The 24,879-nt window shown below is 35.7% G+C and overlaps 1 protein-coding gene across 1 annotated transcript in view; it reads right to left on the reverse strand.

Moving 5' to 3' along the window:
• emc2 (ER membrane protein complex subunit 2) overlaps positions 1-10,199 on the reverse strand; it is a 38,168-nt gene extending 27,969 nt beyond the window's left edge. Inside the window, exons 1-4 of the mRNA XM_067404793.1 lie at positions 10,152-10,199; positions 4,904-4,969; positions 3,692-3,805; positions 1,057-1,121 (exon numbers count right to left, since the gene is read on the reverse strand). Of these exons, the coding sequence (XP_067260894.1) occupies positions 1,057-1,121; positions 3,692-3,805; positions 4,904-4,943 (219 nt within the window). The 5' untranslated portion in view covers positions 4,944-4,969; positions 10,152-10,199. The remainder of the gene's footprint in view (positions 1-1,056; positions 1,122-3,691; positions 3,806-4,903; positions 4,970-10,151) is intronic.
• Between the last annotated feature and the right edge of the window lie 14,680 nt (positions 10,200-24,879).

The following is a 24,879-nucleotide window of genomic DNA, read 5'->3' on the forward strand; positions in this document are numbered from 1 at the left end:
ATTCACACACTCATGACTTGGTGAGGAATGGTTACTGTCAAATCCAATGTTTTCCTGGTTAGGATGGAAAGTTTGCTCTGTGGCGTAGCCCGGCTGACCTATCATGCTCACAGACGGTTTATCCCGCTGTTTTCCTGCTGCTGGTAAGAACCTCAGAAACTGACTACTGTAAGTGTCAAGTCAACAACGATCCCCGATCGCTGAAAATCATGCCTGATTTAAATCTCAAGCAAATTGTTTTTCCAAAAGCAACAGGCAAAACAGTGCATTTTCAATGGGCAAAAAACATCTTTCAGACGAACACAATCAGAGATAAATTTAAAAATATCCAGGCTATTCCAAGCTTTATAATGGCAGTGAATGGGGGGCACGATTTTGAAGCAAAAAAAGTGCAGCGTTCCATCGTAAAAGTACTCCACAAGGCAGAGGATAGAGCAAAACAAAACACAGTCAGTCTAACAGTCTAAAACAAGAGATTCTAAAGAGAAATGTTGGTGGATTTCGATATAAGAGCGGAGGAGCTTGAGTTTGTTGCACAGTCCTATTTGTTTAAATCGTAAGAGGCATCTAAGCTTACGCTACTCCTACATCCTTGTCATACATCGCGTCACGGGTTACTCTTTTGGCGCAAGTCGACTTGCAGAGTATGCGTACGGTCGTCTGCTGGAAGCAATTTATTTTAGATCATAAAGTTTTAAACATGGATACTTCTCTTACAAAAACCCATCGCTTCGCATCAGAAGGCCTTTATTAATCCCCTGGAGCGGTGTGGAGTACTTTTACGATGGATGGATGTACTTTTTTTGGCTTCAAAATCAGCCCCCTCCCCATTCGCTGTCATTATATAGATTGGAAGAGCCAGGATATTTTTAAATATATCTCCGATTGTATTTGTTTGAAAGAAGAAAGTCATATACACCTTGGATGGCTTGAGGGTGGGTAAATCATGGGGTAATTTTCATTTTTTGGTGAATTATCCCTTTAAGCTTGATGAGTAGTGTTGCCCAGTTGAATAGATGAGAGACTGTGAGAAAGTTCACAGGCCAGAAAACTCACCCAGGCCAGATCGTCACGACTGCAGTCCAACGCTGCGATCATCACCTGCTCGTAAATTATCCAAACTAAGCACAGGAGACAAACATAAAATGACACCATATTAGTAAGTCTATTTTTCAACATGGTAGCAAAGATGACAAATGAACATCTAACCCTTGTGAACTCCTTTCGAGCAAACTGTGACTTTCTTCTTTGTATCATTAGAAAAGACAATCTTTAGCGTCCGTCAGCGACACAGTTTGTCTTCGTAATCTCCGGGTGTGGGCGAGCTGGCAGGTCTCATGGAAACGGTCAAGAAATTCATGCCAAACAAAACGAATTCACTGAATTTTGACAAGAAAACCTTAGCGTATTCATCAGTTTTATATATCAGTTCAGTCAAACACCGCAAAGGGTGAGCGAATTTCACCCTCTATTCGTCATGACATGCGTTACGTGCTGAAATTGCGCAGCTATCGTGGTCTCGGTCCAAAAAGTGTGTTGTTACTTTGACGGATTATAGGAATTTTAAATTCCTACAATTAAATGCTTAAGTCATTTCCAAGATGGCAATGTTTAACGTTCAACTGGCAAATGTAACAAAGCGACTGGCTTTAGCTGCTCTATTTACTATAAAGAAAGCTGATTAGTGGGCTTGGCTAATGGATCCAATTAATGAAATTAATGCTCCATGACAGTCAAGTGTGTTTTGACAAGCATGCCCAAGTCTATCGGCTGAATGATTTCAAACGTGCTAATTGAGAAAGCACAATAAAATCCCACCGAACAAGAGAAAAAACTGATATGCCAAAGCAAACAAATGCCTCAAGTTTTTTGAGCTGTTTTTATGATTCCAAGTCTTGCTTTGATAATTACCATCTTGTTTCACAGCCAATTTAAGAGCTGGTTTCAATAAAAACAAGCTGTGAAAAGTATTTACCCTGCTCTTTACAGACAGTATGAATCATAATCACAACATAAAAAAATAAAGGTTTCAGTAAAAATTCGACATCATGCATCAATAAAACACAACTCATCACATAGCAAAAGAGAGGAGAAGAGCAAAGACATTTTACTCATCTTTGCTTCATTCTTTGTTTAATTAGATAACAGGCCCACCTACAAATCTGCAAAGCTTCCACAATGAAAACCATCGTTAATATTTTTATTTTTTGCTTGCTTGTATGAGCACATATATTGCAGTTAAAGCCTTTCTGAGGGCTGTCTGGTAACTTACGGCTTGGCTCTTTCATTGTTGTTTGCTAAGGTTCCTCAAACAGCAGTGTTATTATCTGATGAATAGCCAAACGACGTTTAATAATAGTTATTTGAGATTACATGAGGTTTTAAAATAATAATGTGGACGAAGAAAAAAAAAAGCCTAAATTTGATTTGAGTAGAAAAAAAGCCCAATTTCTCCAATTGGTAAACCAAAAATTGTCAACTATAGGAGTGAGTTTTAGAGCCAGTATGAAGGATTGGATCACCTCTGAGATAATGACTTTAGCTGAAGAGAGTCTTGGCTTTAGTGGCTATGTTTGACAACACGATTGCAGGACTTCATCTGCTTGTCTGGCTTAGAAACCCATAACTGACCAAAGTAAATAAATATTAAGCCCTCTGAAATGTTTCTGTTTCACTTTAACCTCATTTTAATGTCAAGAGAAAGGTCTTTTTGTTATCAGATTTTTAAGGACAAATCAAGACAGAAAGAAAAAAAGAATTGGTGCTCTTCCCGCCTTCTGCAATAATTATATTCAAGCGGTCAGATAGTCAACTCAAAGACAATGCTTGTATTAGAGAAAGAAATAATTCAGTGTTCAGCAACTTCATGTTTTTTTTTCACCAGGTTTTCAGATACAAAAGCTATGCCAAAAAAAACCTGCTTTTGAGACAACTGAATATATTTTTGTTCAAAATACTTAAGCAAAAGCACTTAAAAAAATCAGACATTTCATGTTGAAATTTGACATAAACTGCTTATTTTCAAAAGATTATGTTGACTATATTTCCACCACTGAACTTTTGTTACGCAGATTGTGCTAAAGACAGCAAAACTGTCTCTAGTCAATTAATGAGGTTTAACTTTATTGTTTTATTTACTTTTGTTTTTTTTTAGTGGCAGTAGTTTAAAGAGTGAATTTAAAGACAACTTCTCAGAGAGTGTTTTATGTCACATTTTAAAGAGTACACCCTTTCCAAGACGTTGCACTCTAATTCATCCTCTTTAAATCACTGCCGTAACTGCCATTAAAGCATAACTTTTGTAACAAAATCAGTGCCTTTAATAAATTTCAAGACAATTACTGTCAAACTTCAGATCGCCTGCTGTGGGAAATGTTCCTATTAACTGTCTAATGGGAATATAACCTCAATGTTTTGTTAGGACTATGATGGTTCCATGCAATAAAAAGTTATAGTTATTCAGCCTATTTATTTATTAAATATCTGTCAGTTATTCTACTGAAGGGCTGCGCTTAGTATATGTGCATACGAAACACATCTGATCGGTGTCAGGCAGAAATCACTCTAAACCGGTCCAACTATAAAAGCCATTAACTTTAAGAACTGTATATTGCTATAAAAACCAAAGGTACTTCATTATTTATTACTTCTTGTAAGTTTACTTTTGTTTACTGTAATTGTATGTACTTACTGTCATCTCCAAGTTTAGACGCGTGCTCATTTATCAGCTCTTCACCAACATCCACGATCTGCTCACTGTTCCTGTAATTCTCTTCTCTCCACTTACGGAGTTTGTCACGCATTTCTGAAATGCAATAAAGAAACACATTAGCCCTTGGCTGAAACTTTATCACTAATTTATTTAACCATCCATCAATTATTTATTGTGAGTATAACTTGTACTTTCTTTAATCATCTTCCTACTTTTTAAAAAAATATCTTTAATAATACTGACATGTTTCCTGACTACTATACTTTGTATAACTTAAATTAATCAAAACACAAAACATTTTAGAACAGTAAAACACCCTGATAATGGCATCAAAACAGCTAAAAAGGCCAATATATATATATATATATATATATATATATATATATATATATATATATATATATATATATATATATATATTACACATCTAACTTAAAATACAAGCATACAGTGGAGGATAAAGAACTGAGAAGACTAATGAAAATACTACTATTATGCAATTTTTATTATTTTATTTTTCTCCACATTAGAAATTTAATATCAGAATCAGAAAATCCATATAAGTGAAAAGTTGAATAGAAAAAATACATTGTCTTAGTATTTGATATCCATTAGAATTTGTTTTTCTATAATGAAAGCAGCATTATTTAAGAAATCGAGTTGTGGGACATGTTTTATCTCGTCTAAAGAGCCAGACATATGTCATATCCAGTTGTTAATGTCAGTATTAATCTAAATCTGTATTATTGCACTGAATTAGGATGTCAGATCTATGGCAACAAAAGATTTATATCATAAAAACAACGGGAGATGATTATAGTTTCAAGAGAACTGATTCATTCTTTATTATATGACTGCAGATGACATGCAGGCACACCGCATATATATTTCAACATGATAATTTCTATAAAAAACAATATGATAGTTGGATACAGATTGCAACCTAAACACCGTAACCTATTATGTAAACGTATAATTATGTCTTTCTAGAATACAGATTGTGTTACTAAGCTGTAGAGAAGCTAACTGGCTACCTAGACCGCCTGTTGTTGTCTTTAATGAAAAGCACAAAAAATACGGCATTTAGTTCGCAAACCTTCACAAAATGTATAGCTTGGGTAACGGTTGAATGACTACAGATAAATACTGAATCAACTAATAACAGCTGTTAACGAAAACAGAGCCATTTACCTTCCCAAGTGACATCGTAGAGCTCCGATATAGACGACATGTTTTCCTAGCTCCACCTTCTGTGAGCTGATTGGTGGATGACAGTGACGTAAGAGTTAACGCCATGGGAAGGGTCAATAAAGGGCAAAGGCCAAATCCAGACAATTTTTTTTTTTAATTCAAACAATACAAAAACAAACCTTACATTTTTTCCTCACATAGAAAAGAGCAGCAGCAAGAACAGTTAAAAAAATATACAAATTAATTAGAAAGATAATGGGGGAAAATAGAAAGTTTGATGGATAGGCTATTTACTTTAAAACAAAATCTGCCAAATCAATGGCAATGAAATAATTAATAATTATAAATTATTCATTGATTTTTAATGATTTAAAATTTTATATTTTCAAAATAATTTTAATATGAATAATAAATAATATATAATAATATCAATAATTATAACTAATGTTCTCTCTTTTGTTTTTTTCTGTAAACTAAATTGGACTTTGTTTTATCTCTCTTTGGAGTAAATTCATAAGCTTCCGTCCATTTTATTAGCATAGAGAGTCTTCGTAGTGTGTCTAAAGGTTATTGTGGCTTTATATGCTCTCTATTTTCTTTCTGTGCTCAATTGGTCTCTTAGGAGCTGTGGATCTGGCTCAGTGTGTGCGTTTACTTTGCTGTGTCTACCACACAGTGCACTCACCAAGTGGACTCAGCACATGCTTGTTTATAGGAGCACAACCAAAACTCAGTGTCGTTCCTATTGTGGCTGCTTGTGCATTGTCGAAGCTAAACCACGGTTTTTGTTTTCTAAAAGACACTGTTAGCTTATAAAAGGGCATCTAGAAAATGTCATCCTCTCTGCAAAAAACACTTGTGCGGTTCATTGTGCTCTGAGTGACTTGTGGATTTATAATTTCCAGGTCTCCTAGATGGCAGTCACTTGATATGTGGGTAATGTTTTTTGCTGGAAAGCTATAACAACCACATTAAAACAAGCCAGCACTAGCTGATGTGTTGGGAAGTAACTAAAAGGCAATGCTTCTAACTTACACTACCTTTCAAAAGTTTGGGGTCAGAAAGAAAAAAGAAAGATTTTTTTTGTTGTTCTTTGTTTCAGCAAGGGCAAATTATACAATAGATTGATAATAATAATTAATGTTTATTGAGCAGCAAATCAAATTTTTTTTTTTTTTTAACTGAAGACTTAAGTAATGCAGAAAATGTAGTCATCACAGAAATACATTAGCAAAGACATAAATTACATTGTTTTAAATTCTATTGATACTGTTTTTACATTCTTTCTTTTGTCAAATCAACTTCAGATAACATAATATTTTGAATTTCTGTTGATTAAACCAATTGCCTTCATTGTATTAACTCAAATTTTTTATTTCAATGAACTCAAAATTTTAAGGCAACTTACTTTTTTTAAGTTAAACCAACAATTCTTTTTTTCCAGTGTTGGTGAGTAGGGATTTCTTTTAAAAAAACATTTAAAAAAATCTTACTGACCCCAAACCTTTGAACAGTATTTATACATTTAGTGTAGTGTAACAGCATTTTTCAAGTGGCGTGAAAGTAGTTCATCTTAATAATGTAACTTTTTCAGTAACAAGCAGTTTTTTCCAAAGAGGTGTAGTGTGAAGACTGTTGTTGGAAAACAACAGCCTCATCATAAACAGTCCTCTCTTTCTCATATGTGGTGTTGGAAATTCCAATTTATTCTAAAGAATCAGTTATTTGGTTCATGGAACGATTCATGGATGAGTCGTTCACAACAAAGATCAATAACATATAGAAGACACCTCATGTTCACAGGTTCTCTTACAACTGTGTACAGAAAGTGAGAAAAAAGGTAGCACATGCTCTGTGTTTACTTTGGAACTCCACTTCTCGCCAGAAGTGTCACCATAAGGAGAGATCAATAGCAGCCTTTTGAAAACCGAAATTGTGCTGCTTAACTACTGTGTGCATAGTTTTCCGTGCCTTTGGAGCACCACATGTGACATGAGGTAGACCTGTGTTTCCCCTCATATGCCTGCTTCCACAGAAAGAGGGCATTCTCTGAAATACTCTGTTCAGATATTTTATTTTGATTTGTGACAGAAGTAGTCAAGGCTACTGATCTCTGACACAAGCAGTTATAAAGACGCAATTTGGAGGAATGGGTGAGGTGTTCTGCGGCTTTCAACAACCGCTGCGCTTTTCCAGTCCTTTTTTTTCAAGCAATATCTTCGAATTACAGAAAATGGAGGCAGATGCAATTTGCAACAGTATTTGCTTTGAAAGCAAATCTCGACCCCAGTCTGACAGGATCGCTTTCAATCTTAGACAAATCATACTCATGACTTCAACTGTGCGCCTGGTTTGTTGTACTGAAGCTTCTTCCATGGCACCTTTGACCTCTAGACCTGGACGTTGTGGCAAATCACAATTATTTCACCAGAGCTCCACCAACACACAAATACACTTTCTTTCTCCCCTTCTCTATTGGCTCCAGCACGCACATATATACATATACACTAACAAGTGTGTCACACACCTCTTGTTCCAGTGCCAAGAATAATATCAAGCTCTCAGTTGATCTTGTGACATAAAACCTGGCCTAAAAGTGTAATTGCTCATGGTAGAATGTCTGTCAACACATGAACAGCATTACATGCTGCTGGATTGAGTTTATGGATGTCATTCTTTCTCATTACATTCAATTCAAACTGGGTCTCAAATGACACTACGCTGTGAAAGTGAAAATGGGCAGTTGTTACCTTAAAAAGTTATTTCTTCCTGATGTGACTCCTAAAATGACTTTCATTGATGTACCCCAATGTATTCTGGTTGAAGATAATTCATTTAGATGTTAAACATTAAGGTTTCTTTAATTTTTTTTCTTGTTTAATATATGCTGTAATAAAAATTAGGTGTTTGCAGAAGGTAAAAGTATATGAATGTCTTTATTTACAGGATTTTTCTTGTTTTTTCATGGGAAATTTACATAGTCAGCAAAATGCAATTTTTAGATAATATCACATTAAATTCCAAAGACATAAAATGGCACACACAGTCCTCAAGTACATAAAATCTTCCTGATATTACAAGGTAAGGTAATAAATGTGACACCAATTTAACAACATTGTAAATAAAACTGGCAAACTGCCCTTGTGCATGTTGGGAAGAGAGTAAATGGGACTGAACCCCCAAAAAAAAAAAAAAAAATATTTATATATATACACACACATTTGGGTCAAATATGGACAAACCCAACCGTTGGGTTAAAAAATGCATTTAAAAATTTAACCCAATGGTTGGGTTTGTCCATTTTTGACCCAAACTTGGGTTGAAACAACCCAGCATTTATATTTATATATATATATATATATATATATATATATATACTTTTTTTTTTTTTTTTTTTTTTAAGTATGCCCATAATGATCATTATAAAAATGGTTAGTTCCTGTCCTTGATTCTGATTGGTCAATAGCTGTGTTCTATTCACAATAAAACAAGGCCATGACTGCTTCACCCAACGGTTCATCACTACACAACACCACAACGTAAACTGTATGTTCTCAGTTCATATTGTTCATTGAAGCTTACTGTATTATGTAGAAGAGTATTGTGAGAAAGAAATCGATTGAGCGAGTTTATTACCTGCATTCAGATTTAACATTTTCCTTCGGCTCAGTCCTATGTTCATAATAAAAAAATCTGTTTAAATGGCTGAGTTATTATCCTGTCCTTTTAACAGTTAAGGGGTTTTCCCGTGACTGACGTGACTAAAATAACCAAACCCAGTTCACTTAAAGTGAACCAGAAAGTAAACCAGCCAAAAGTGACTTCAATCCTTTTGGTGTTCACAATCTAGTGGACTCAAAAGAGAACCCAGTTCTTTTTTTGGTCCTCTTCAACATTGTGATCAATGCTGTGATCTCAGACCCTTACTTGTTCACCCCACAACTTCATAAGAACTCAGACCCCGGCTTTCTGTGTTTTCAGTAACACTGGTGCATCTTTATTCAAATAAAACTGGAAGTGACAGAGCTTTAACCAGATGTTTTTACAATTAATCGAGAATAAGGAACCTTATTGCTTACTTATAATAATTAATTATTTGAATTTTAAATAATATTGAATAATAAAATGTAGATTGTCAGAATAAATTTAAAAAAATACACAATAAAAAAGTAAAACAAAAATAATAATAAAGTTAAATATTAACTTGATCTAAATATAAATACAGTAGTGGCCAAACGTTTTTGTTTTTAATGATGCTACAAATCCAATTAAACCAGGAAAATATAAGGAAAATATTTTATATTTTTATGAGGGAAGAACAAAACACTAAATTTGGTTAGGTTATTGATCTGACAATTTTTTTTTTCTGTAGACAACAGAAACAGGGATTATTTTACAATGCAAAAACAAACAAACAAAAAAAAAAACACAATTTGGCATGTTTCATTGCTTTAAAAAATAAAATTGGCTTGATAGTTGAAGCACATCTATGCGCTTGCAAAATCAATTTTTAATGGTGAATGTGATTTCAGCAAGTACAACATGTTCCTGAACAACATTCCAATCAACCAATCAATTTTGAAGGACAAGTTTACAGTTGATGTCAAGTTTAGGCTTACAAGCAGGGTTAGGTGCTTCTATCAGTGTTATTGGCCTACCTTTTCCCTCTGATTTTAGGGATACGTTATTGGTAGGGTTAGGTTAAGGGGTAGGGATATGGTTAGGATTAAATTTTCTGACAGGAATGTTGTTCCAGGATCAACAAAATATGTTGATTCAGGATGTCTTATACTAATTGCAAGTAATCTCCTAAAATTAATACTTACAAATTAAAAAAAAAAAAAAGTTTCCAAACTATTTCTTGTGACTACGAAAGTAGACATGTATGCTAATATGGATGTGCTTGTAGTCTTGGTTTGTGATATCTCCACAAAAATTTACAGACACATTTACTGGAGATGTGATTGTAGAAACAAAGGCCTGTTGAAAAGCTATTGCATTGTCTCTCTACACTCCAACATGTGCTCTAAAGCTGTAAAACCACAACCAAAGAGCACCTCATTTAAGCTGACAGCCTGGAAACCTTTTTCCTGTTGTGAAATACTTCTTAAGCTCACGACACTGCACATTATTCCCCCGTCCTCAATTGGAACACATTTCGTTTAGCAAAACACTTCCTGAGACTGAATGGGTCACGCCTCAGTTGCCCTCAATATGTGTGGGCAATAGAGCATGACCCACAACTCACCCATGCCACTGTCACTCCTTGGACTCGGTCCGTAACGTCTATAAAGATGTTTTAGAGTCTTCCCGTGTGTCTTTTGGGGTTAGCAAAGCACAGCCACATCAGAAACGATACAGGACACCTACTGTAGCAACGCCAATACAAAGGAAGGACTGTTGTCACCAGTTCTGTAAACAGTAAGCACAATTACGAGAAACCGCTGGAAATACAGCTTGTTTTTATAGCACGTCTGTAATTTCCTCAACTTTACTCTGGCGGTGAAGTGCAGCCGAAGCACAATGATTTCACAAGACCACTGCTTGATTCTCCACAGAAATAGGTCTATCCAAAGTTACAGTATCCAAAGTAGTGGCGGTCTGGCCCTTCTCTGCTATTGTTGCAACTGAAGACGTCTATGTCCTCAGGGGGTCGCCAATCATTTGAGGTTTTGGTGCATTAAAAACATGCAAAGTTAGCATCATTTCATTTTCATTTTTAGCTACTTCATATTTGCCTCATCTATATGATATTTACACAGGCACTGACATCTAAGTTTATGGTAAAATTTATCTTGCTTTTTCTCAATGTTAGCTCTAACCCTAACCCTAACCCATATCCTTCTATCACAGTTTTTACACGTCATAGAGCAAAGTGATGCTAAAATTGTCCAATATACCTTAATCAATATACTAGCAACCAACTTTTGCTCATTGAACATTTTATATATTTAATAAATGACTACCACTTAAAAATATACACCTCCTTTAGAAACATTGTGGTCAGTTTAATGTTTTTGAATTAGTTGACCCAAAATACAGCAAAACATTGACATTGTGAAATATTAATAACTTTTCTCTAATTTAATATATTTTAAAATGTAATTATTCTTGTGATGGCAAAGAGGTGCTGCCTTTTTTTTTTTTTTTTTTTTTTTTGTGGAAACCATGATACATTGATGAATAATGTTAAAAAAACAGTCTTTATTTGAAATAGAAATGTTTTGTAACATTATAAATGTCTCTACTATCAATTTAATGCACCCTTGCTGAATAAAATAATTAATTTATTTTAAAATAAACATAATTCATAATCCTACTGACCTCAGATTTTTGACAGTAAGGGCATGAAATCAAAACTGGTAGATCGACTGGTAATCCGGTAGAATCTGGGTTGAAAATAACATTCAAAAAAAACTTTAAAATGATGCACTCACATACAAGATGAACACAAAGTAATATTAATGGCTTGATAAAAGTTGCTTTGATTTTGCATAGATAGGGACCCTTATGGGTGTAGACATTAAGACAACATGAACAAACAAATCTACACAAATAACCCCCATTAGTGGATATTTTTGTTTCTGGAAAAAAAAATAATCATGGCTGACAATTCAACAGAGGCAGAAATGCAATTGAATTCAATTGAAAATTTGATTAAAAAATACTTTTTCCATATGGATATGAAATAGAATAAGACATTTTTAAATGCATTTCAATGCTGTTAGCAAAAGTATTTAATAGTAGAGGTTTATTTCAATCATGTTTTTACAATCTCTCAAATGCACTTGCACGTCCAGAAAAACATTATTGGACATTAAGCTTTTCCATTAAATCATTAAAGCGATTAAAATGCAGTCTTGACTTGAATTCTCAGAGCAAGCAATTGTGTTCTGGCTTACATGTGCGGTGCAGATGTTGTCTTACTGTGCTCGGTGCAATAGGAGGTTCTGTGTGAGTCTGCATTGTTTGCTCACCCTTGGCTCCAGAGATAACCCAAGTCCAATGGCATCAAATACGACAGTGCTGAAGTCAGCATCGGGCACGGGATAAGGAGTCTGGGATGTTGATTTATCACTAGACACGTCCAAAGAGCGAGGTGATGCATATCTAAAAAGCAGGGAGAAAATCATTTAAATTCATTTCACTGGCACAGAGGCCCAGAGCTAAGGTTTGACATATCATGCATGGAGGCATTCATCTTCAGAGGCAGTTGATTTGGATTCATTTGATATTGCAATGGAAAGCAGCTGGAGACTTGTCTGGCGGTGTATTAATGATCAGCTATCACAGGGGAATGTTTTTTTGCCTACGTGTTACTCATTTTTTCATTGCACATCATGAATTGCATTAAGACACTTTTTTTTTTTTTTTTTTTTTTAAGAAAAAAACAGTTGGGCAATTATGCTGTCAATATAGGCTAAGAAGTTAATTTAGTGCTATTCAAAGAGCAATTCAAACTTGAATGTTGAATTACCATTGTTATTGTTTCAATCAACTCCATGTTTTAATCAATAACTTACTTGAACATTCCTTTCCCAATGACATTTCATAGGCCACTGCTTCTGACTAAAATGAACAACAACTGCAACAATAACTTTAAAGGTGCCCTAGATTCAAAAATTGAATTTATATTGGCATAGTTAAATAACAAGAGTTCAGTACATGGAAAAGACATACAGTGAGTCTCAAACTCCATTGTTTCCTTCTTATATAAATCTCATTTGTTTAAAAGACCTCCGAAGAAGAACTGGCGAATCTCAACCATAGATCTCAACATAATACAGACTGTTACATAACAGTCGGGGTGTACGCCCCCAATATTTGCATATGCTAGCCCATGTTCCCAACATTATGAAAGGCATTAGACAAGGGCAGAACGTCTGGATCTGTGCAGAGCTGAATCATCAGACTAGGTAAGCAAGCAAGAACAATAGCAAAAAACATGATATTTTTAGTGATATTTGTAAATTGTCTTTCTAAATGTTTCGTTAGCATGTTGCTAATATAATGTTAAATGTGGTTAAAGTTACCATCGTTTCTTACTGTATTCACAGAGACAAGAGCCATCGCTATTTTCATTTTTAAACACTTGCAGTCTGTATAATGCATAAACACAACTTTATTAAACATTCTTTATAAATCTCTCCAACAGTGTAGCATTAGCCATTAGCCACGGAGCACAGCCTCAAACTCATTCAGAATCAATGTAAACACCCAAATAAACACTGTACTTACGCGATTAGACATGCTGCATGACGAGATCCATTTTGAGGGTTATATTAGCTGTTTAAACTTTTTTATGTTGTTTAAGGCAAGCGCAAGCTCTTGGGGCATGGCGCACCAGATTTAAAGGGCCACACACCCTGAATCGGCTCATTTCTAATTATGCCCCAAAAAAGGCAGTTAAAAAATGAATTAAAACAAATCTGTGGGGTATTTTGAGCTGAAACTTCACAGACACATTCAGGGGACACCTTAGACTTATATTACATCTTTTTAAAAAAAGTTCTAGGGCACCTTTAAGTCTAGTAGCAAACTTTATGTACGTCTATATGATAAACATCATCTAATGAGGTGGCATTAGCTCCTCAGCACATGTCTAAATGTGTACGCTGCAAATCAATGTGTACAGCCTAGTTATTATAGTTAATACATTTTTAAATATGGATATTTTTCTTACAAAAACCCACCGCTTCACTTCAAAGGACCTTTATTAACCCCCTGGAGCCTTATGGATTGAAAAACATCTCTGACTGTGTTCTTCTGAAAGAATATATACAACATATACACCTAGGATGACTTGAGGGTGAGTAAATCATGAGATAATTTTTATTTTTGGGTGAACTATCCCTTTAAGAATGGGTGCGGCCATTTGAAAATTGAATGTGTCTAGCTTCCAGTGTCACTCATTTCCAGTTATATTTTGATCTACAAAACAGTTTGTTATGCTGCTTGATATTGCAAACTGGTATTATATACCATATTATTTTAATGTATTGTCTTAATTATGAATACGCTGGTTTGTAGCGCAAACGGAGCAAACTGCGCAAGCTGTGATGTCCAATTCGAACCATCCCTTTAAATGTTATGTTTTAATATTGTAACAATATTGTAATTTGTGAAGTGAAGTGAAGTGACATGTGGCCAAGTATAGTGACCCATACTCGGAATTTGTGCTCTGCATTTAACCCATCCAAGTGCACAGGCACACACACAGCAGTGTGAACACACACACACACACCGTGAACACACACCCGGAGCAGTGGGCAGCCATTGCTGCGGTGCCCGGGGAGCAGTTGGGGGTACGGTGCCTTGCTCAAGGGTCTCACCTCAGTCGTGGTATTGAGGGTGGAGAGAGGTGGTGGAATGAAGTGTAGTAATATATAGAATGCAGTGCAATGGGGCTCCCATAGTCATCATTAGACAATTAAAGGTGCCCTAGATTGTTTTTTTACAAGATGTAATATAAGTCCTAGGTGTCCCCTGAATGTGAAGTTTCAGCTCAAAATACCCCATAGATTTTTTTTTAATTAATTTTTTTAACTGCCTATTTTGGGGCATCATTAACTATGCACTGATTTTTTTCAGCACGGCCCCTTTAAGAGATGCGCTCCCTCTGCCACACGAGCTCTCAACTATATATACATTGCATAAACACAGTTCACACAGCTAATATAACCCTCTAATGGATCTTTACAAGATGTTCGTCATGCATGCTATATGCATGCTTCGAATTATGTGAGTAAAGTATTTATTTAGATGGTTACGTTTGATTCTGTGTGAGTTTGAGGATATGCTCTGTGGCAAACGTCTAATTCTACACTGTTGGAGAGATTTATAAAGAATGAAGTTGTGTTTATGCATTATACAGACTGCACATGTTTAAAAATGAAAATAGCGACGGTTCTCGTCTCCGTGAATACAGTAAGAAACGATGGTAACTTTAACCTCATTTAAGTATATTAGAGTATATCAGTATATTAGCAGTATATTAGTATTAAGTATATCAGTATATTAGCAACATGCTAATGAAACATTTAGAAAGACACTTTACAAATATGACTAAAAATATCATGAAATCATGGATCATGTCAGATATTATTGCTCCATCTGCCATTTTTCGCTGTTGTTCTTGCTTGCTTACCTTGTCTGTGCACAGATCCAGCCGTTAATACTGCCTTTCCTTGTCTAATAATGCGTTGAATGGGCTGGCATTATGCAAATATTGGGGTCATACATATTAATGATGTTGGTGTTATGATGAGATCCTAGTGTTTTCCGGAAGTCTTTTAAACAAATGAGATTTACATAAGAAGGAGGAAACAATGGGGTTTGAAACTCAATGTATGTCTTTTCCATGTACTGAACTCTTGTTATTCAACTATGCCGAGGAAAATTCAAATTCTGATTCTAGGGCACCTTTAAGAGAAACTAAAATGGCAAAAATAAAATTAAACTAAAATATTTTCTTTTTTTTTTCTTTTCTTTTTTACGAGTGTCCAATCAAAGTGTACTATGTCCCTGGCATTTCCCCATCTTATTCACAGTGTGGGCCAAGGCTCCTCATTAAGGTTGGGGAGACTAGAGAGCGCCTGGCAGCAGCAGCCCACACAAAGGTGTGGAGAAACTGGCTAGACACGGCTGCAGCTCTAGGGACCACCCTCCAATCTTCCTCCCCCTGACGGAGTCAGATAAGTAACAACAGGGTGTCTCCATGACACTTTACTTAACAATAGTTCCCTGCAGTTAATGAGGTGACAATGGGGCCTCATACACATGAAGTGGGTACGATGCCAGGCCGTTCCGTGGGCTATTTATAAACTCGCTCTGAACATATCACCTCTTTTCTCTCATGACATTCCTTTCCACACTCACACATAATACAAACATACAATGAGGTTTATTTATTTTTATTGTGAAGTGGTATAATACAATGTTCAATGTTTTGCTCTACTTATTTATTCATGAATAAATATTTGGTATAACTATAGAGGGCCAAATTACTCATTAATTAAATAAATGTTGAATAAATAAATTAAATAAATTCTTAAATTAAATAAATAAATGTTCCACATGTACTTAATGATTTAAGTAATTTGGCCCTCAATATAACACAAAGTATGTTTTGCTTTATCTACAGTATGTATTTTTTACTTATTGTGAAGTGGTATAATACTGTTTTGTGGTATAACACAATGTTTAATGTTTTATTAATTAATGCATTTATTTATTGTTTGTTTGTGAAGTGATATAGCACACAGTGTTCACAGGGTTGAACACAGCATTTTTGTCATGTGAAAATGCTAGCCTCTACGTGTAACAGTCAAGTTTGATAGATTTAAAACAAAATGCAGCAGTGGTTTTTACTTACAAGTCTTATGTAAGGTGCTGTTTTTTATTTTGAGGCTTGAGGTTTATGATAGTGAAAGGAAGAAAGATGTCCATTTGTGCGTGTGCACTCAGAGTGGAATACTTAATTGTGCAAGTTATTATTTTTGTGGTCATACCCACCACTTTTCTCAGTTGGGATGGGTGGAGATGGAGCGTGGGTGTGCAGTATTCACTCCGACGTGTTGTGGAGCATCTGCATAGTGTAGTTTCCAGACAGAAGAGTTGTAAAAAAGCAGCAACAACATCTGGGGCAATCAGAACTTTTCCTACAAACATTTTACTGTCTACCACAGACATTTAAACCATCCATTTCCATCTACATAAACACTGCATGTCCAAAAACATCAAGAAAGATACTTCTGCAAATATATTAATTGAGTCAATTTTTACATCAAATTGATTTGCAGCATTTTGGAGGGAAATATAACCATGAGCTCATTCAACACTTCGTCAGTCAAATAAGGTTATAAAAATTTAGGTTAGATTTAGGCCTCGTTTTAAAGCACTAACTTTAAAGATCCAGAGGGATTTGGGTTTACTAACTTCATCCAATTGCAAATGCAGAAAGGTCTCTATATTTTCCAGAGCAGTACGTTTCCCTCAAAGGAACATCAGCAATTTAATCACCTACAGTAGCGCTCAGTGAATCATACCAAATTGTGGCTTTATTAATGCACAGGAAACTTCCTGTGCATTAATAAAGCCACAATTTGGTATGATTCACTGTAAAACACAGTTCCTCTTTATAAATGACTCTATTTGTATTGAAATGACCTGTTAAGGAGGTACCAAGGCCAAGAGAACTTTTTTTGTGTGCCATTGCGTTTACACCGCTTAAATTATGGGTCACCAACGTCACCTTGACTTGTAACCACATATTAATAAGCAACGGTTTCACATGTTCTGGTGTGTTAGCTAACGTGTCAGTCTTCAGGAGCTATTATTGCTCCATTTCCGTACATGTCAGAAATGGGTTGCTTCAAAGGAATATACAGTCATAGGGGTTTTGTATTATAAATGTAGCTTAAGCTGGGGGTCTCTCGGTAAAAATCGTTCAGGGGGTAAAATCTGCGTTTTTGGCGGGGTTCCCCTGGTTGCATTCCAGGGGCTATATATCACGTTATCTTGGGTTGCTTCAACCCGTGGACAGGGTTGGGCAAAAATACATCAAAATGTATTTTAAAATAAAATACCAAATACCTTAATTTTAAGTGTATCAAAATAAACTACAAAATACAGCAGCCACACCATGTATCAAAATAAAGTACTGTATTTTTGTATTTTAAAAATACTAAAAAATACTTTTACAAGAGAGAATGACATTTCTTCGCAAACCTTCCATCAATTTGCCTACTAATTTGATCTACACCTTCACCATTACACTGACTCAGTTGATTAAGTAAACAATGTTTGATAGCTTTTCTCATGCAATAAATCTGACATATGCAAACCAGTTAAAGGCACAATATGTACAGCAGGATTCTTGGATTCAAGTATCCAAAAACCAGTAGAACAACATATTTTGTTGACTTGTGTACTTACATTATCCCAAATATTTCCAAGAATGTTTAAATCCAGAGAAATAAGCAATTTTAACCAGGATGCAGGATGTGCCCATGCATCGCCTATCAATGACTTTATACCCGCGTTACCCTCGGTTTCTGGTTTTATTTTGTAGAAACCATAGAAACACCAAAGATGCAATATAGTCCTCATCTGTCTAATAAAATACATTATACTGTATGTAATATATTATATGTTTTATCAGACAGATGAGGAACTGTTTGGATTCATTCATCGACAGAAAACTAATCATGTTATATAGCTACTTGTTTAAATCTCATTTTCTGGATTTACCATGTTTTACCATGGCTAATGTCAATCTAGCTTCTCTTTGTCTCATTGCAGCTGCAAATGGAGAGTAGCATTATAACAACTGTATCTAATATGATAATCAGCGCTGCGTTACCCCACATCCGCTAGACTGAAAAAAGCGGAAGCGGCAACTGTGGCATAATAAAAATTCCACTGCTCTCGAGACATGTCATGTTCGTCTCTCATTAGCAATCACTCAAGCGGTCTCGTTCAACTCCAACATCGCTCTCCCTGCCCTGCTTCATACTACGGTAACCTTAAAGGACTAGTCCACTTTCAAATAAAATTTTCCTGATAATTTACTCACCACCATGTTATCCGTATTCTTCAAAAAGCTTACGCTGTATGTCCTACGCCTAGGAGGAAGGCGGAACGGTGAAGCACTTGCAAGGCGATCATTTGTGTTTATAAATCATATTCATTTGACAAATTGACTGATCGTTTTGCTAGATAAGATCCTTATTCCTCATCTGATATCGTTTAAAGCCCTTTGAAGCTGCACTAGAACTGTAATTTTGACCTTCAACCATTTGGGGTCAATTGAAGTCCACTATAAGGAGAATAATCCTGTAATGTTTTCATCAAAACTTTAATTTCTTTTTGACTGATGAAAGAAGGACATGGACATCTTGGATGACATGGGGATGAATAAATTATCAGGACATTTTTATTTGAAAGTGGACTAATCCTTTAATACTCTCATCCATAAACATGATTTCTGACCATGTCCCGTCCCGATTCTTTTCCGCTGGTTGTAGACGTGAAGACAACACATCCCATGATTCCACAAAAACAAGGATAAGCGACTGAATAAGTGACCTCTAGTGGCGAAAATGTACATATTGCGGCTTTAACAGATCAAATATTCACATATCCCTGTGATCTCCCAGATGATGGTTAGTTTTAAAGTAACCAACAGTTTAATGTTTAACAGTTGCGAATGACTCATAATTGTATCCTAATTTAGTTACTTGGTGTTTGGTAATTAAGGACTTACTTTGCATCAGCAATTCTGACTCAATCACAAACATGTCATTCATAAGACGACAACTGATGGCACCTGTATTCATAACAACTAGTTTCTAACTAAATAATCATTTGACTGTTAATCATAAATATAGGGGGCTGCTTCTCGGTATAATAGTTTTTAAGAACATTATTTAAATTGGTAAACTATTTAGCCTATACAGGCTACTAAAACGAACACCAAAACTTAACATCTGTTCTGAACTCAACAAGTCTGGGCAAACCACTGAGTAGGCACCAATCAGAGGCCACATTTTTATGATGTCATCATGTAGACTTCTTATTAAGTATTTTACAGTATTTTAAAACAACACTAAAACCGAACAGTGAAATTAATTAAATTAAATGAGTTTGTTTCACTCAAATAATAATGAAAGTTCATTGTACTTAACAGAAAAAAGTTGCATGAACTCAAAATTTCATTGTAGTAAGCTGAACTTAATATGATTGAGTTGAGCTGCAGCATATTTCTAATTCCCAGCATGCTTTGCGTCAGACCATATAAATAACTGTTGAAAAGTGTTATTTTGTGTGTTTTTGCAAAAGATTAACATATGGAGATATAAGTTAATGTTTAATGTTGTTTTATGTTGGGATTCAGTGGGGTTCTGTTATGTTAGTTTTGTAGGGTTACCACTGTGGTAAAGAGTAGAGCCTGTGGTTAGGTTGAGGATGAGCTGCAAAACATTTAAGACCACATATGTTGTTTGATTACATATATGCAAGTATGTAATGACAGTCTCTCTGATAGTTATAATAGCATGTGTTATTTGCTATGTAACATTTAACCAAGATCTGAATATGATGTTTATGTAAATTAACTGTATGTAATTAACATTATGATGAGTTGGGAAAGGCATGCTGGTGACGGGATTGTTAGTGAGAAGCACCTGTGCACCACACTGGCCTTGATCCGCTTCCATGGCTCTCGGCCCCGCCCCACTTGTTACAAAAATGTTTAGTTCTACCAACTTTAAAAAAATGAGTTAGTTTAAATGTTTTGAGGTAACAAGTTTCCTCAAATGTTTTGAGTATTCTGAACTTACTGGGTTTTACAGTGTACAAAAATTCAAAACACTAAAGTATTTTGATACAAAATACAAAGCCATTTTCATCATCCTTATCAAATACAAATTACAAAATACTATTTTGTATTTGAAATACATGTATCATATATACTTGATCTGGAGGGAGGTTTACGTAAGATGACATGAAAATGAGGGCGAAATCTACCCAAATTGCTCTCAGTTAGAGCGTGCTGCAGTTCCATTTTTCACCACAGATTTACATTGGAAAATGGTGGGGCGCTGTAGAGCTGGGAGGGCTCTGCTCCACATACATAGACCTCGTCTCAAATGGCACATTTCATGTGCACTTTCGGTCTTGTGGACTTACAATGGCCGCTGCATGTGCATGTCCGTTAAAGGCTGATTTATACTTTTGCGTCAATTGTACGCCGTAGCTACAGCGTAGGCTGTGTGTAGCATGCGTAGCCTACGACATGCACCTCTTCAAAAATGTAACAATGTGTCAATTCTACGTGGACCACAAGCATTTTGATTGGTCTGCTAGAACCCCTCCCTCAGGTCAAAAAACTGGCGCGGAGTGATTGCTGCTTCTATTTGTAAGCTTCTCTGACAACGTTCATGACAAGCTGCTTATTCTTTGGCTTATGACTTGATTCTCAACATGACCGTGGACACTACCTACTAGTGGTCTACATGCACATAGACGTAGACAAAGACGCAGAAGTATAAATGAAAACTGACACATAGACTACAGAGTAGAGGCTCCGGCGTAAGTCTGACGCAGAAGTATAAATCAGCCTTAAGACCACAAGAACGTAGGGTGTCCCATTTGTCGAAGGGTGCTCGTGAGCGCCCCCTTTGCGGCTGCTATGCGCCCTCGATGCGCACTTCTGCTAAGACTGTGAGCTACTCAGAGGACTTTACCCGGCAGTCAAAGGGGCATTACATCATGAAAGTGCAGACTCAGAGGAAGACCGTGAGGGTTTAGGATACCATTTGGGACAAGGCCATAGTATCATAATTCATGCCTGCCAAATCCATGCGCTAAATTTTAATATATCCTGCTCACTTTACGACTTAAAATGGGCTAGAAAATCAGAAAAATATTTGTTGCAGAATGCTGAACACATTTATAATTTATTATTAATTCAGTATATATATATATAGGTCTGTGTTTGGATGAATATTTTAGTGGGGCTCTGCCCCATACAGACGAGCCATGGCTGGGTTAAACGGTTGTTTGGTGGAGAGGGTAAACGTGGATTTTCCAATGCTGTGCTCCAGGGCCTCCTTCATTAAAATGATTGGCTGGTTGAAACAGGAGAAACCAGAGCAATTTGGCCTCAGAATTAATTTTTCAAAAGTAGTTTTAATGTCAATTAGCCTAGTATTCTATTGCGGTGTTTAACCTATTGCTCCTTCCTTTTCCAACAGCCTTTGCCAGCATTGGACTCTTTCTGGAAGTCTTTGCCTTATCAAGTTTACAAGCAAAACAGTTGATGATTCTAGTTGCTGATTTCAGCATATTGGTTGCATTCACTCTGAAATAACTAATAAAACAACTTTGCTGCACTTATATTTGGAAATGAAAAAAGATGAATTTAAAACACCAAATACGCTAATTTCATCTCAAATTTAGAAGATAAAACGTATGTGATAAAACTTATAATTACTATCCCTTTCATTTAAAAAAAAAATACACCTTTATTCCTGAGAGAGACAGAACACTTATGTACTTTATAAATAGGGACAGTGAGGAAAAATAAAAATTCCTTTAGTGGAGCATTTACAATCCCCGACATGGTGCCTATTTGCACAGTTAAACCAAACCACTTAACAGCATGGATAATTATTTCACAAGAATTTTCATGGAGGTCTTCCCAAGCCGAGTACCAGCTTGATGTGCCAAATTGTTGAAACAGGGAACAAACAAAAATTTGTAATTGAGAATTATAAAACAAATAAATAAAATAAGAGCATTAAATAAATAAGCTCCTTGCTTTTCTTTTGTAAAAATTCCAAGACTGCCACATCGCATACGCTCGCATGCAAGAAATGCATTATTGATGCTGAATTATTTGGACAAAAGGATTTTCTCATGAACTCTGGGAGCGTATGGTGGGTGTGACTGCAAAAAAACAAAAACAAAAACAACAACTCAAAAACATGATTATTTTGCAAAGAAAACCTCACATAAAGACTGTGAAAACTGGCTTATAACTAAAGCAAGTGTGACATTTTGATGTTATATTTCCCAAAGAGGGAAGTTAAAAATCATGTTAAACTTTCAACCTCAAAACTAATTAAAGCTGCAAGCAGCGATGAAAGGGCCCTCGCATCCGGGCTCACCACCACCCGTTGGCATCAGGAAAACAGTGAACAGTGGGCGACATGCATGTAAGCGAGTAAATACAAGGGAAATTTGGCAAAGTCATTTCAAAGTGCCACACATCCTGCTGACAGGTGGCGCTTTGACTGTAACTGAATATTGCCATGTAGATGTCTTCAGGCCAGGACTATTATCAAACATGTGAAGTTTGGAGCAGATCAGACATTGTATACCTGAGTTACAACAACTTCCTGTTTCGTGGCGTTAACTGAATACATTAGCATTTAGCCAAGTGTTGCATGTTATAATGTGTTTCTAGTATGTTTGGCACTTTGTGGCATATTGAAATGTGTTTCTGGGAGTAAATTACAGTGTAAAGCAAGCCATTTCCTGTTGCCAGCAGATGGCGCTATGACTAACTGAATATTGGCATATAGATGTCTTAGGCCAGGACTCTCATCACACGTGAAGTTTGGGGCAGATAGTGCATTGTATGCCTGACTGACAACAGCTTTCTCTTACAACACGCCCTTCAGTGAAAACTGTAGATCTTTGCAATTTAACGTCTCAAAGGCCTTTCGATTAGACTGACCAAATATGATGTTGATCTGATTAAAGCTTTAGGAGGAGTTTGTTAAAGTACAATGTCTGGAAATGGCAAAAACTGCCAAAGTTTACAGCACCCAGGGGCTTTTGTGTAGGTATTGGGTTGTTACATGATGTGTCTACCGAATTTCATACCTGTATGTGAAACGTAGAGCAAAGGGCGCTTAATTGAAATTTTGTAGGTGGCGCTATCGAGCCATTTTGCCACACCTAATTCTGAAACCCATATTAAACGTAAATTTTCAGCACTTCTGATGCGTGTGCAAAGTTTCATGAGTTTTCAAGCATGTTTAGGCCCTCAAAAATGTGATTCATTTCGAAGAAGAAGAAGAAGAATTGGCCGAGCAATTACAATAGGGTTCTCTCACCACGGGTGCTCGGGCCCTAACAAGATGTTATACCGTTCAAAATGTGTGAATTAAATGTGTAAAGTGTTTAAAATACAACAAGAATATAAAACGCTTTGTTCGGATTCTTAAACAAAGATGTCTTTAACTATACATAATGTTGTTTTCCCTCCAGCTTTCAAAGATTAAGGAATGCCAGAGTTGCCCAGTTAAACAGACTTGGCCAAAGTGACTATATTTGTGACTCATTCCACAGTCAGAACAAAACAAGGATTTGACGTTACAAGAGGGAAATTGTTTTGGGATCCAGGACAGTGCCGTGTGGTTGTCAAGTAAACATGGCGCTTGTGGAACCCATTAGAGATGGACCATTTAGGAGCTGATATTGGCTCTTCTCTGCAGTGTATGGCCAACACATGGGCATCTTTATGAGGCAGCTGCTGAAGTGAGGAGCATAAAACCCGCTGGATGCTCTTCTGCTCCTGTCTTCAATTTCTCATTGAGGTAGGCCCATATTGCGTGCTTATTTTGACAGTAATGTCATTGAGTGAGCTTTTTTCCTGTTGGACCTCCCTTTTGTTTTGATCTTGAAGTGAAGGTAGCACTGTGTTCCAGAGAGGTCACTTCTCTCTGGAACTCTCGCTGAACTCTCGCTGATACTTGTCTGCTGGAGGAATTTCAGTGGGTTCTGGAAGAGGCCCATTATTTCAGCAGGATTTTCAAAATTCAGCAAGTTCACTTGGCAAAACATGACCTCTTTAAATAAAATGTTTCATTGTATCAATTCTGCAGTCAAATTATATGGTCTTGAAAGGTTTATAGCATAACTGTGCCCCTACTTAACTCTAATAAATATCAGAGAATTATACTCTTAAGCGATTGTTGTATTCTGTTCTGTTGTATTCACGTTAAGTTTAGTAAACTTAACACTGTTTTTATATATTATTCTATTCTTTTATTTGTGAGTACAATACTTTACAATACTGACACAAAACTTTAACTATATTTTATATAGAATCAAATGTTATTCAATTCTGTTTGCACAGAGTAGTCAATTAAATTGTATTAATACATTTCTATTTTATTCTTCTTTATTGTTCTGTTCTGTCCTAATTGTTTTTAATTTTTTTCAAACTTTATTTTTTTCTATCAGTTTTTATTTTAATTTTATTATTTTCTAGAAGTGCAAAGTATAGTTGAGTACATTTTATTATTTAAACTATTGTATTCTGTTTTATTTGTTAACGTTATTATATTCTTTTAGCACAGAATAGTCAAGTAAATTTTATTAATAAAATTTAATTTTATTCCTTAAATTTCTTCCGTTTTACAATAACCTTGTTGTTTTATTATTTTTTCCTATATTTTTGT

Source organism: Chanodichthys erythropterus, chromosome 2 (genome assembly GCF_024489055.1).
Source record: "Chanodichthys erythropterus isolate Z2021 chromosome 2, ASM2448905v1, whole genome shotgun sequence".
Taxonomy (NCBI): domain Eukaryota; kingdom Metazoa; phylum Chordata; class Actinopteri; order Cypriniformes; family Xenocyprididae; genus Chanodichthys; species Chanodichthys erythropterus.